This window comes from Orycteropus afer, unplaced genomic scaffold (assembly GCF_000298275.1).
Source record: "Orycteropus afer afer isolate SDZICR_OR568_19922 unplaced genomic scaffold, OryAfe1.0 scaffold00455, whole genome shotgun sequence".
In the NCBI taxonomy this organism is placed as follows: domain Eukaryota; kingdom Metazoa; phylum Chordata; class Mammalia; order Tubulidentata; family Orycteropodidae; genus Orycteropus; species Orycteropus afer.
Genome location: NW_006922042.1, coordinates 1,249,424 through 1,263,104, shown reverse-complemented (window position 1 = coordinate 1,263,104; position 13,681 = coordinate 1,249,424). Strand labels below are relative to the sequence as shown.

The 13,681-nt window shown below is 43.1% G+C and overlaps 1 protein-coding gene and 1 pseudogene across 1 annotated transcript; one reads left to right on the top strand and one right to left on the bottom strand.

Annotated features, from left to right (window-relative positions):
* Positions 1 to 299: 299 nt before the first annotated feature.
* Positions 300 to 1,496, top strand: LOC103208579 (immunity-related GTPase family M protein 1-like). Its single transcript, XM_007954274.2, has one exon. The coding sequence runs from the start codon at positions 300 to 302 to the stop codon at positions 1,494 to 1,496; it is 1,197 nt and encodes a 398-aa protein (XP_007952465.2).
* Positions 1,497 to 8,569: 7,073 nt separating this feature from the next.
* Positions 8,570 to 10,081, bottom strand: LOC103208578 (annotated as a pseudogene).
* Positions 10,082 to 13,681: the final 3,600 nt, after the last annotated feature.

Here is a 13,681-nt window from a genome sequence, read left to right as displayed (position 1 = left end):
GTTCCAAGAGTGTAAATCTTTATGGAAGGAGACTAACACATCTTTCTACCATGGAACTGCTGGTGGGTTCAGACCACTGACCTTTGGGTCAACAGTCCTCAGGACTATCCACCCTAATTGTGAATGGCACCTATATGAGCACCCTTGCTGCTTTATTTCTAACCCAAATATCATTGCTATAATCTCCATTGTAGATTCAAATGGCTAGCCTGGGATGCTAAATCCAATTATTCCTTTCTTGCCCCGTGTACCCAGCTATTCTAATGCCCTTGTTTTTCCTCCTTCTGCAGGTCACTGACATGGAGGACTCCTCAGTGTCCCCTCGTGCCCCACTCTCTGCATCCTTCCCCTCTGTGGTACCTTACCACACGGGTTGGAACATTTCACCAGAGGAAGGGGCCATGAGCCTAGAGAAGGCCTTAGCAGATGGGAAGTTGCTGGAGGTGATCTCTATGGTTAGGGAGACTATGAAGACAGCATCCAGCACCCCAGTGAACATTGCTGTGACAGGGAACTCTGGCAATGGCATGTCTACTTTCATCAATGCTCTGCGGGGCATTGGGCATGAGGAAGAGGACTCAGCTCCCACTGGGTTGGTGAGAACCACCCAAACACGTGGCTCCTACTTGTTCTCCTGTTTTCCAAATGTGGTACTCTGGGACCTTCCTGGCATGGGGACTTTATCCCAGAGCCTAGAGGACTATGTGTTGGAAATGGAGTTCAGCCAGTATGACCTCTTCATCATTATTGCATCTGAACAGTTCAGCATGAATCATGTGATGCTTGCCAAGACCATGAAGAGGATGGGAAAGAAATTTTATATTGTTTGGACCAAACTGGACAGGGACCTCAGCACAAGTCACTTCAGGGAGGGACATCTCTTGAAAAATATCCAAGAAAGTATCCTGGAAAATCTCCAGAAGGAGCAGGTAGATGAACCCCCCATATTCCTGGTTTCCAGCCTCGATCCTTTATTGTATGACTTCCAAAAGCTTAGGGACACATTGCAAATGGACATCAGCCATATAAAATACAATGGTCCTCTTCAGATGCTGTCCTACACCTGTGAGAAGGTCATTAATGACAAAGTGATCTCCCTGAAGAAGAAAATGGCCACACACTCTTTACAGGACACCGTTGGCATCTGGGATCCAGATGATTCGATGGAATCTTTGAACACCTACAGAATGCTGTTTGGTGTAGGTGATGAATCTGTAGAGCAGATGGCACAAAGAATGAAAACAGCCACTGTGCACTATATGGCCCTCATCAAATCCCAGAATCTGCAGACTCTCAGAAGAAGTGATTGTAAACTAAGGTTCTTGACTTGTAGAGTCTTTAAGGCATTCCTCAACTTTCTTCGCTACACCCCACTCTTAGGTAACCCTGTCATTCGCTACTTCAGATTGATGAAACACAAATGCATCCTTGAGTTAGTTGCCAAGGACACCAAGACCATTCTGGGGAAAGTCCTGAAAGACTCCATCCCAGACTGAAAGCTGACTTGGGTTTAGTCCAACAAACTTACCATGGGAGGGATTTCAGAATGATTAGGTTTTCTCTTCTTAGTAGAATACACCTTTCTTCACTTTGAGTGAAGATTTTTTTATATTTCTATGGTTATAAATTTCTTGATATGATAACTGCTAATGGCTAAAAGAACTAACAGATCTGTCCTGGAGGAAGTGCAGCCAGATGCTCCTTGGAAGCAAGAATGGCCAGACTTCGTCTCACCTATTTTGGTCATGTTGTAAGAAGGGACCATTCCCTGGAGAAGGATGGCATGCTTGGTAGGGTGGAGGGTCGACGAAAGAGGGGGAGGCCTTCAGGGAGATGGATTGATACAGTGGCTGCGATGATGGGCTCGAGTATAGCAGGGATTGTGGGGCTGGCGCGGGATCGGGCAGTGTTTCGTTCTGCTGTGCATGGGGTCGCTATGAGTCGGAAACGACTCGACGGCACTTAACAACAACAACAATCTTTCTAACATCAATTCTAATGTTCATCTGAGTAACAAGTTTTTGTGTTGAAATCCATTAAGTAAGTTTCTGGGATTAGAATATGGAAATTTTTCTTTCAGTTGCAATGTGTCATGTATTTCTGGATCAGTCTTTCTTCCTTAATGCAGTAAAGTCTTCATCATTCCTCTTCACTAACACCTTTCACTCCTTTCTCCTCATTCCTTTTCTACTTAATTTCACCAGACCAGCTGACACCTTTGATGTAGAGGGTATTTCACAATTTTAGGGACACACAGAGAGTGTGGTTGAAAGTATTCTTTGAAATCCATTCAATGTTGAAGCCAAGACGCCCAGGCAGTCAGGCCTGCCTGCTTCCAAAGTACTAATCTGCACACCAATCTCCACCAGGTGACTAAAACCAATCAATATCATAAAAGGGAACATAGGTTTGCCTTAGTCAGAGTCATGGCAAGAAACAAATGGGACCATCATCCTGGGTAATTTGAGGAAAACTTAATAAGAAGGGTATTTTTGAAGGTGTGGGCAGGGTGTAGGGAGAGCACCAAGAGAAAGTGTTCATCCCAGAGCAACCAACAGGGGGAATGAACCCCTCCATACCTGACCTGGCAAGTGAAGGGGCAGGTTGTTGGAGCCCAGAGATGGTGCTGTACAGAGAAGGTGACCAGATAGGAGCTGTGGCCATGGTAGAGATTGACCATTGAGTCCCAGCAGCCTAACAGGGGGAGCAGAGATAATCAAACCCTTGATCTCACTCTCCTTTCTTCCAGCCTCCTGTCAATGTTGTCATTGGCCAAATACAAATGGAATTTAGAAGGTGATAGCCCCACTGTCACAGTTCATGTAGGTCAGATCTTTTGGATGTGTAACAGAATGGTAGAGGGTGGTTTTGGATTGGGAAGGAATAATAGCACAGTAGTGTGCTGAAAATGATTGATTGCAAAGCTAGTTCATTCCAATGCCAGGGGTGCTAAAATGACAAGTAATTCAAATAGCAAACCTGGACATTCATGACATAAGTACAAAATCCGTCACTTGAGTTATTTTGGGCATTTCCTTTTTACAGACATATCCCTCATCAGGTATTGGTATGCTATTGCTACTCCAGCCTCATGGTATCCAGAGCTAATGCAAGGAATGGAAAGCACAGACTAAATTGTTTTTTAAAGCATTTATATGGATTAACTTTACCGCCACAAAGTCTTTGAGAATCTAAGTGAGTTCTAAGTTATTATTCTCAAAGAAATAAGGAAAAAATGATTAAGTAGTTGTGTGGTTCCGAGAACAGTTTGGCTTTTGGTTGCACTTTCTGAGAGTCAGACCACACCTGAGGCTAATGAGTGAAGCTGCCCAGACCAAGAGGAAGCATATTGGGACCCAATGTTGACTATACTTTAGAAGACATGATGTAACTTATCATGGCTACTTGGTGAGGCCAATAAAAGCCCTGAGCCCTTTGGGTCAGCTACGCTTCCTGTTGGTGAGAGAACTTCCAGGTTGGTCAGAGAACATCTAACCTCTGAGGACATGGAAGTGCTGTGCTGTGACTCCTCCTAGGTTTCACTGTATGAATCTCTTCATTTGTATCCTTTTTGATTGTAATACATCTGTAGTCATACGTATGCTATGTTCTCCATGAGATTTCATGAGTTATTTAAGTGAGTTATCAAGCTCAAAGGGGCAGTGAGAACCAGCAGGAGCTGGCCTCTGCTTATTTCAGAGACTCTCTGAAGTACAGTGTCCCTCTAACTTGTGAGCTCTGACCTAACCCTGGGTGTCTAGGGTCAGAGAAGGGCTGCATGGGTAGCTAGTCTGAATGCTTAATTTGTGAGAATTTACTCAGTTCCAGGTGGTGAGGTCCAGAGAAAGAGGGCCACTTGAGCAGTTGGTGATGAGGATGGAGAAGTGGGAAGATGAGGATTGGATCAGTCTCCACAGTTTCAGGGATTGGATTCATGCTTATCCCTTCACTTAGTTGCCAATAAAGGTGAGATTTACTCACTTTGCTCCTTTCTTAGTGCAGTAGTGCTTACATTCAGTGATCATAGGGCACCATGAACAAAAGTCACTCAGCCATGCAGGGCCAAGTTTCTCTTATAGTATAACAGTGTGCATGATCCAACTGCTGTAACATAAGTATTGTTCCACTTAAATATTTCTTAGATATGGTCATGTATCCTTATGATATTCAGCCTGTAATTTCAAACAATTTTGTGTAAAGGACAAATATTGTGTTATCCCACTTATAGGAACTATCTACAATAGATAAATACAGAGAGACAAAAGTTTATTAGTGCTTACCAAGACAGATGGAGGGGGGAAATGGAAGGTATTGCTTAAGGGACATTGAGTTTTTGTTTAGGGCGTTGAAACAATTTGGAAATGGATAATAGGTGGTGGCTGAACAACACAGTAAACATAATTCATGTCACTGAGTTGTAAATATAAAAATATCTGAAATGGAGAATACTTTGTTATGTATATTTCACACAATAAAATTATATAAAAAAGATGTGTTATAGTGATTGTTCTCGTTAACTCCATAATTTTGTTAACAGTGAAAACTAGATGCTAAAACAAACAAAAATGTTTGTTTTAGGATATCATGTCTAAGAAAATATATTTGCTGTATAAATTTGTGTTCTATCAAAGTACAATTCTCAAACTCTTCCTTGAAATAGTAGCATGTGATTCTAAAAACATCTCTTTTTTTTTTATTATTATTTATTGTGATTTGGGTGAAGATTTACAGAGCAAATTCACTTTCCATACAGAAGTTCACATATAATTTGTCTCATGTCATTGACCACAGTTTACCACAATGCAACAGCTCCCCTCCCACTTCCTCCCCATAGTTACCTCTTCCCAGTGTCCATCCCTCCATACTCTCCTGCCCACTGAGCTGTCTCCCTGTGCATAAGCAGCCCTTCCTTCTCCCATGATTGTTCTCTCCAGGGCATGTGTCTACTTGAGGTAAATGTTTAACTCTCTCCTGCCCCCTGAGCTGTCTCCCTGTGCATAAGCAGCCCTTCCTTCTCCCATGATTGTTCTCTCCAGGGCATGTGTCTACTTGAGGTAAATGTTTAACTCACATGCCTGTACATTGTTTGGCTGGAAACCACAGGTGTGAGTTCAATTCCAGACCTGAAGGGCAGCTAGGGGCCATAGTCTCAGTGGTTCCACCAGGCTCTATCAGACCAGCAAACCTGGTCTCCACCTTCTTTTTTTTTTTTTTTCCCTTCAAATGATTTTGAGTTTTGTTCTACATTGTTCCCCCTCTCAATCAAGGATCTCCTTCATAGATGCCCTTCCAAGTGGATGACAGTGGTAGCTGGGCACCATCTAGTTCTTCTGGTCTCATAGTTGTATAGGTTGCAGATCGCATGGTGTACCAGTTACTAGGACTGATTGTTTCCATTAATTTTGGTTTTCTTCTTTCTTCTTTGCTCTTGACGAGGAGAGACCCATCGTTGCATCTAGATGGCAGCTTGCTAGCTTTTAAGATCCCAGTCGCTACTCACCAAAGTAGGAGGTGGAACAATGTTTTGTATAGTATGTTATGTCAATTGAGCTTGATGTCCCCTGCGACTATGGTCCCAAGCCCGCAGGTTCAGCTACTTGGTTGCTCTGAGTAGCTGGCTGTGACCAAGCCGTGACCGCAACCTTGCCCCTCGTCAACTCTACTATACACCTGGGAATTCTGATCATTCATATAAACTTATAGGACCATTGTCTGCCAACCCTATATATGATCTTGGATACACTCCCCATTTCATAGACATACCTAATCATTTAGCCTGTCCACCTATCTATCCATCCATATACCCATGTTTGCCTTCACTTACAACTCAGTACTGTATATGCAAAAGGGTTCATATTTGTTGTCTGTACTTCCCATGTACCTCTCTATGTCTTTCTCATCCTCAATGCTGCCATATTGGTCACTCACATTTGGTACATTGCCCTTCTCTTCACCCAAATCAATATTTATCTCTATCTAACTAACAGCATTCCCTCCCCTCCCCTCCCACCCCTGGTAACCAACAAAGAAAATTTCCTTCAATAGAAACCTTTCCTTAACTTTTACAATAACAGACTAATACAATATTTGTCCTTTTGTGATTGACTTATTTCACTCAGCATAATGTCCTCAAAGTTCATCCACGTTATGCGGTGTTTTGCAGATTCTACATTATTTTTTAGCGTTGCATAGTATTCCATTGTGTGTATGTACCATAGTTTGGTTATCCATTCCTCAGCTGATGGACATCTAGGTTGTTTCCATGTTTTGGCTATTGTAAATAGTGCTGTGATGAACGTGGGTGTGCATATATCTACTCTTGTCATGGCTCTCACTTCTTTAGGGTATATACCTAGTAATGGGATGGCTGGGTCAAATTGTATTTCTAATTGTAACTTTCTAAAAACATCTTGAAGAACATATTGAAAGACTCCATTTTATAAGTAGTTCTCACAGAAATAGACTGTGAACTGGGTCAAACTTCATATTTGCTACACTATTTATCAAGGGAGTGTTCTGCCAATAAAGGCCCAACCTGAACCTGCCAGGCTTGGGTAATGTCACCTTTTTTTACTTAGGTCTAACTGCTAGAAGATTCTCTTATTTTCCAAATAATTTACTGTCATTTTTTTTAAAGTGTCACATTTTACATTTCTAAGAGTTTTCTTGTTCTCTGAATATTTCTTTAGTTACTACTGTTTGTTCTTTTTCATGCTAATTAACTGAAATGTACTGAGTGGCTTGGCTACTATGTGCTAAGCATTGGTCTAGGCCTGGGAATATAGTAATAATTTCTTATCTCTCTGAAGATACTAACTATAGGGGACTTTTTTCCTGCTCCCTGTTTTATCTTTGTTATTCTGAATTGCCGTGTCACTGCCATCAATATTAAGGGCTTAAGTCCAAAGATTATGATCCTTTCCTGACTTTCCATTTGGAAGACTGCCTATAATAGTGACAGGTCACACTCTCTCTCTCACACACAGAGTTATCTTTTGTCTCTCCCAGGACACAATAATGAAAACTAAGGGATCAGTGAGACATGAACACACACACACACACACACACACACACACACCCCTCCAGGATAGGTGACAGCAAAAAGATGATAAGAGAAGCTGAAAAGCAGCTGGGAGAGTGTTAAATGACTTAACAGAGTCAAAAAATGGAACCTTAAGCTGACAAGGAGGCAGGGCCATTTGATCTCTTAGCTTCATTATGGCAGAATTATTGGAAACCTTTGCAACTGAAATAATACTGACTAAGTTAATAGTGCCTGGTGATGGGTGATCTTGCCATGGTAAACTCATTCACATGAATGAAACTAGTTAATAACACTTTTATGCAGGCACACAAAGCATTTTGGGAGCCTTTTGGGGAAGGAAGAGAAGAATTGGGGGTCTTGGTTGTGATACATGTATAGACAGTAGGGAGGAGTTATGTCCAGAGGTCCAGGTAGGGAAGATCTGTGATAGGGGAGGATGTTGCTCTTCTGTGATCACAGATAAGTGTTGTAGAAAGATGAAGGTCACTCACAGCTTTCAGTGCTGTAAGTTGCTCCCTGACTGTGTTAGTTGTCTATTGCCTAAAATGTAATGGATTAAAACAAGTTTAATTATCTTATATCTTGTGAGGGTCAGAAATCCAGGAGAGGCTTAGCTGGCTGGTTCAGGATCAGGTTCTCAAGAGGTTGCAGTCAAGCTGTGAGCCAGGGCTGCACCATCTGAAGCCTTGTGAGGCTGGGGGTTTCACTTCCAAGGTAGTTCATTCATGATTAGTCATCTTATTTCCCCTCCATGTGGGCTCTGATCCTTCCAGGATCTATGCTTCTAGAGTCTAGGCTTCTCTCCGTGACTATTGATCTTCAAGAGAAAGAAAGGGAGCCAGTGAACAAGAAAGAGCACCTCAAAGATGGATGTTGCAAATTTTGTATAACCTAAAAAAAGTGATTTCAGCTATCATCAATTCCGCCATATACTATTTATCACTCAAGGGGAGGGGATTACACCAGGACATGAAAATTAGGAGGCAAGATTGAAGGTCCTCTTAGAAGTTGCCTACCACTGACCTAAAGAGAAGGTTAAAGTTTTGTTTCCTATTCTTATTCAGAAAATATAGGGTCCCTCTCCCCCTAGAATCCCATGTGGTGCTGAGGAGCGAGCACAAGATCAGAGGTTCTGATAATTTTGTCTTATATCTCCTCTTTATCATTCACTCCTTTCACAGTTTGGCTTTCTGTATGAGGAATCAATTTGTTCTAGACTTCCCAGTAGATTTCTATGGGGGTGAGGCTTCTAGGTATTCAGTTTGAGCTTCTTTCCTTCTTGGATGGGTTGTGGGAGGCTCCAGTGGATGTGGAATATTCTCCACCATCCTTTACCATGAGGGTCCAGGAGAGGCAGGATAAGATTGGAACCTACACCTAGGGCCTTCCTGACCTCCAAAATCTTTTGACTACTAGTCTCAGCTCCTTCCCTTCCCCCTCCTTTTCTGGACATCTCCAGTAACTGTTCTCATAATTGCTCTACGTGGGATTTCTTCTCCTGGCCATTGCAATGAATAATTGAGCCTAGCAGAGGAGTAGAGAATGCTGTGGGAGGGATTGGTTGGTGTTAGAATTGGTAAAATGTTTGTAGGGTGGAAGCATGTCTGACCTCCTCATAAGAACTAGCTTTTGGATGTTGATCTTGATCCTCGTCCTCCCTTGTGAAGTTATGTCCTTTTTACACCATGGAAGTGGAGGGTTGATCTTCCTATTTGAGAGTACAGACAAGACACAAGGCTGTGAAGAAGATCCAGATGCCCTGACTTCACCCAAAAAGATACCTATGAAAGGTGAGCTCTTGAGATGATGGAGTCTCTCAGGACTTCCCTCAAGATGGTCTTGGTGTCCTCAGCAACTATCTTAAGGAAATATTTGTGTTTTACCCATTACAGGTAGTAGTTAATAGAGCCACCAAACAGTGGTATGTAGCTAAAAATACTTTGTAAGTAGCAGGCTGTATTACAATCTATCCAAGAAATCACCTGGTCCCTTCTGCTGAGAGTCTGCAAGTCCTGGGACTTCATCATGTCCTCATACTCAATGGCTGTTGTCACTATTCTCTGTCCACCTGCTGGAGAGATTCATTACCCACACCAAAGAGTAATTAGTAGGCTTCCAGACACTCTTCTGAATCATCTGGATCCTGTATCCCAAGGGTATCCTGCAAAGATTGTATGGCTATTCTCTTCTGCAGGGGAGGTCATTTTTTTCATTAACAATCTCATCACAAGTGTGGGACAGCATCTGAAGGGGACTTTGGTACCTGCTATGGATAAGCTCCATCTGCAATGTGTTCTTGAGCTGTGGGAAGCCATGCAATAAAGGGTCAAGGCTGGAGACCAGGAACATGGGGGGCTCACACACCTGCTCCTTCTGGAGATTTTCCAGGATATTATCTTGGATATTCTTCAAAAGCTGCTCCTCCATGAGCACACTTATGGTGAGGTCCATATCCAGCTCAGTCCAGACTATGTAGAATTTTTTCCATCCCCTTAACGGTTTTGGTAAGCATCACATGATTCATGCTGAACTGTTCAGCCACGAGGATGATGAAGAGGTCATACTGATTGAACTACATTTCCCTCACATAGTTCTCCACAGTCTGGGAAGCAGCACTCATGCCAGGCAGGTCCCACAGTGTTACATTTGGAAAACAGGAGGATGAGTAGAAGGCATGTGTTTGGGTGGTTCTCACCACCCCAGTAGAAGCTGAACCCTCCTCCTCATGCCTGATACCTTGCAGTGCATTGATAAAGGCTGACATGTCATTGCCAGATGCCTCTGTCACAACGATGAGGCACTATCTCACTGAAGTCTATCTCAAGTCTTCCTGGCCACAGAGATAGCCTCAGGAGGTTATCATCCATCAAATCCTGCTTAATGTTCTTGCTCCCTGCATCACGTGAAATGCTCCAATCTGTGTGGTAAGACAACAGAAGAGAAGGATGTAGAGAGTGAGGAATGAAGGGACCCTGGGGACTCCGTTATGTTGATGACCAGTGGAGTGACCTGCAGAAGGAGGAAGAACAGGGACATTAGGATGGCCAGGTGCACAGTGCAGGACAGGAATCATCACACTTACTATCCCAAGCTCAGGGTTTGGATTCACAACCAAGACACTTGCAAAAGTGTTTGGATTAGAAATAAAGCATCAAGAACATGCATGCAGGTGACGTTCATATTCTTGGGATGGGGAGCACCTTGAAGAATGCTCTGTGGCTGCATTGGCAACAGTCAGTCTCCAAAGCAGGACTGTGGACGCTTTAGGATTGGCAGCAGAACATCAAATCGATCACTGAGTTCTGAGTTAGGTGAGGGTATATCACTAACTCAATGTCTCTGCATCAACAGCACTGCCCCCTTTGAAATGCCCCAGAGGGCAGGGATGGGGAGTGGCTTGTGTAAGCTTCCCACACCCAATGATTCAATTCTGAGAACCTAAATTCCCCACTGAGTTTGTCTTTTGAGTCAAGAATAATTTCATGGGTAAGAAACAAGGTGGCAGTGCAAGCAGCTGCATGTTCGAGTCTCTCCACAACGAGCATAAAACACAGCAAACAAAGTAGTTGAATTTACACTGTACAAACTGAAACCAGTGAAAGAATTACAGCATCTAAGTGAACAATGAATTAAAATGAAGCCTATACTGAGATGGTACAGTTTTCTTGTCTTTTTTTTCTTCTACCATTGACACTCTCCCCCTCTTCCTCACATCTGCAGTGGCAGGCACTGTGATGGTGGGGGGTGCAGTGGTGGAGAGTGGCAAGCTGCTGGTTGCACTCCAAGGCAGGGGAGTCTGCTCTGGTTGGAGAGTATGTGAAACAGACCTTATTTTTTTCCAGTTGACTGTTGTGTATGTCTGTTCATATCTGTCAGGGGACTGCCTGAAAGATATAGGAGACGATCTCCTCCAATTAGACAGCACATGCACTCCCATGGGGCTGGAGGAGAGGGAAAATTCCAAATAAAGCCACCAGGAAGTGCCTTCACTTAACCAGATGGAACTAATTAATGTGAATGAAACATGCAAAAGCATGGGCTCTACTTTTAAAAGCTGAAGGAGAAGGGCTGATGTGAGAGTGCCCTACAAAAATTAACAATTTCAATAGCAACGTGAAATTATGCAAAATGGAGGACTATGGAATTCTAAAAAGTCTGGCCTTTCAACTAAACCATGATAAAACTGGAAAGAGAAAGTAGAATCAATTATTTTGGCATTCTGCGATAGGATTGATCACTTAATCCAATGAGAGGAGCACTTGATGAAGGGATAAGCTGCTGAACTCTCCATGTGCACCAATCAGCTACCATTGCCCAGTCCTCAGCCTCTCTGCAGCACTGGAATCAGCTGCTTATGCTCTTAGAGTGGCTGGCTAGGGTCAAGGAGTGGAAACCATGTCCTCCAAAGTTTTGGGGTTGCATGGTTGGTCTGGCAGATGACAGCAGCCACAGTAGCCTTCTCCCAGCAATGGCTGGACCTTACTGGCAGATTTAAAGGGTTAGAATATCCTTTGGTGTTATTTACCTAGCCACTTTCTAAGTGCAGACAGCAGAACTGAATCACACACTTCAAGAATTAGTTTGGAAAAGTCTTTAAACACACTGTTCACTGCAAAGTTCAGTAGTGGTAACAATAATCCTCGAGGAAGGGGTGAACAATGTGTTTTCTATTTTTGTTCCTCTTCCTTTGCTGGAGTACAGGAAAACTTCCTTGAATCATTAGTTTGGCATGGGCCCCAGAAAAGCAGTCCCTAGTATCCACACATGTTTTGGGAAGCATTCTTTACAAAAGTAATTACTTGGAAGGCTGAAGTGGAAGGCCAAAGGGACCCCTGACTGAAAATCGCACAACTTTAACAGACTAGCTGGCATGATTAAAGTAGACATTAATCATAGTGAATAACTTGCTGTTTTCCCCTCCCTTTTGCTTTCTTTTAAGTAAATAGAATAGCCAACCTCTTTATGGATGCTGAGTTCCTTAGGTTTATTATTTTCAGTCATACATTCTTCTAAGCATAACCCTCTCCCACAACAGGTTTCAGCTGAGAATCATAGCCTATGAAGGAAGACAACCCTGGGAAGGGGGACACTGAGTCAGAGTAACCAGGGAAGAGAACAACAAAGACATTCCTGGCAGTCCAAGGATCTTCAATCCCCTTCCCATCTCCCTATATAATCATATTTACCCCTTTGCTTGGGGAGACAGACATTTTAGAGAAGTTATTCTCTCTGTCTGCTTGGGTATCAATACTCAATAAATCATTTGCTTTCTCAGTTCAACCTGCTGTGATCATTGGCTTTTCATGACAAGGGGTAAGGACCTTGTTCTTACAACAGATTTCGGGGGTCCCCGGGTGGGCTTCACCCCCCTCCCCTGAGACATGGTGGCCTGCCTCTGACTGAGGGTGTCTGCTCTAAGCGGCTGCTGGGATTTACTTTTCCCAGGCAGACTGCCCACGGCCTCCATCCTCAGGTGGCACCACCAGTCCATTTTGCATAGGAGAAGAAATGCAAATGGACAATTTCAGGAGCCAGCTTTTGGGGAGTCCCCTGCCCATTTTCCTTGGAGCCACAGGATTGGAACTAAAGGAGTGAGATGAGCTCCACCTTAGTCACAATACACTGTTCTCCACGGCAGAAAGGCAGGCTTGGTTGACTGTTCTGTGGGGGTATCCTGCCTCATATTGTTCCATGGAAGAGGAAGGCTGACTTGGCTTAGGGGAGAACTGTTTCAGGATCAGGTCTCCAGAGCCTCTGGTTTGTGAGTGTGACATTGTTGTGTCTGAATAGTTTGTGTGTCCTGTTCATGCGAGAATAGTTTGTGTACCCCCTTTTTATGTATAAAGTATAAATTGTCCATTTGTTATATACATTTTTAATGTACTCACTACCTCATGTCCTCACTATGTCTTGATAACTTGGAAGCAAGCATAGCAAGCTCATACTGCTGACCTTGCCAAGCATAACACTTAAAGAACTTTGTTTCATTTGTCAGAGGGGCTTTCATGTGTGAAGAGAGAAATGTTTAAGCTCCTCTAAACCAGTGCTTTTTAATAGAGTTCTTTGCACCTGACCCTTATGCTCCTTGGATGTTCATACTTGGACCCCCCTTTCTTTTCCTCCTTTATTTTTTCTATAGGAAGTTTAAAGGTAACAGTAATCTGAAGCCTCATTGAACTCCCTTGGCAACAGCAGTCCTGGACATTCTTTAGTGTTAGCTTTCTAAATAGAGCTTCTTTCCTTGCCTTAGCCTGAGTCTGTGGTTTTTGTAAGTCATGCTGAATAGAACCTGGACCCAGTTTCATGATTGCATTTTCCTGGCTAGTTGGTCAGGGGTGCCATTTCATGGCCAGTCTATGCCCACAGCAGCAGGGAGAAAGCTTGCCCCTATCACCTAGAGGAATCATAGCTGTTGTCAGATGGATCTTGGCTCAAGGCAAAGAATACCAGAAAGATGTTTACTTGTGCTTTATTGATTATGCAAAGACATTTGATTGTGTGGATCATGACAAATTATGGATAACATTGAGAAGAATGGGAATTCCCAAGCACTTGATTGTACTCATGAGGAATCTGTACCTTGACCAGGAGGCTGTCGTTCGAACAGAACAAGGGGAAGTGTTTAAAATCAAGAAG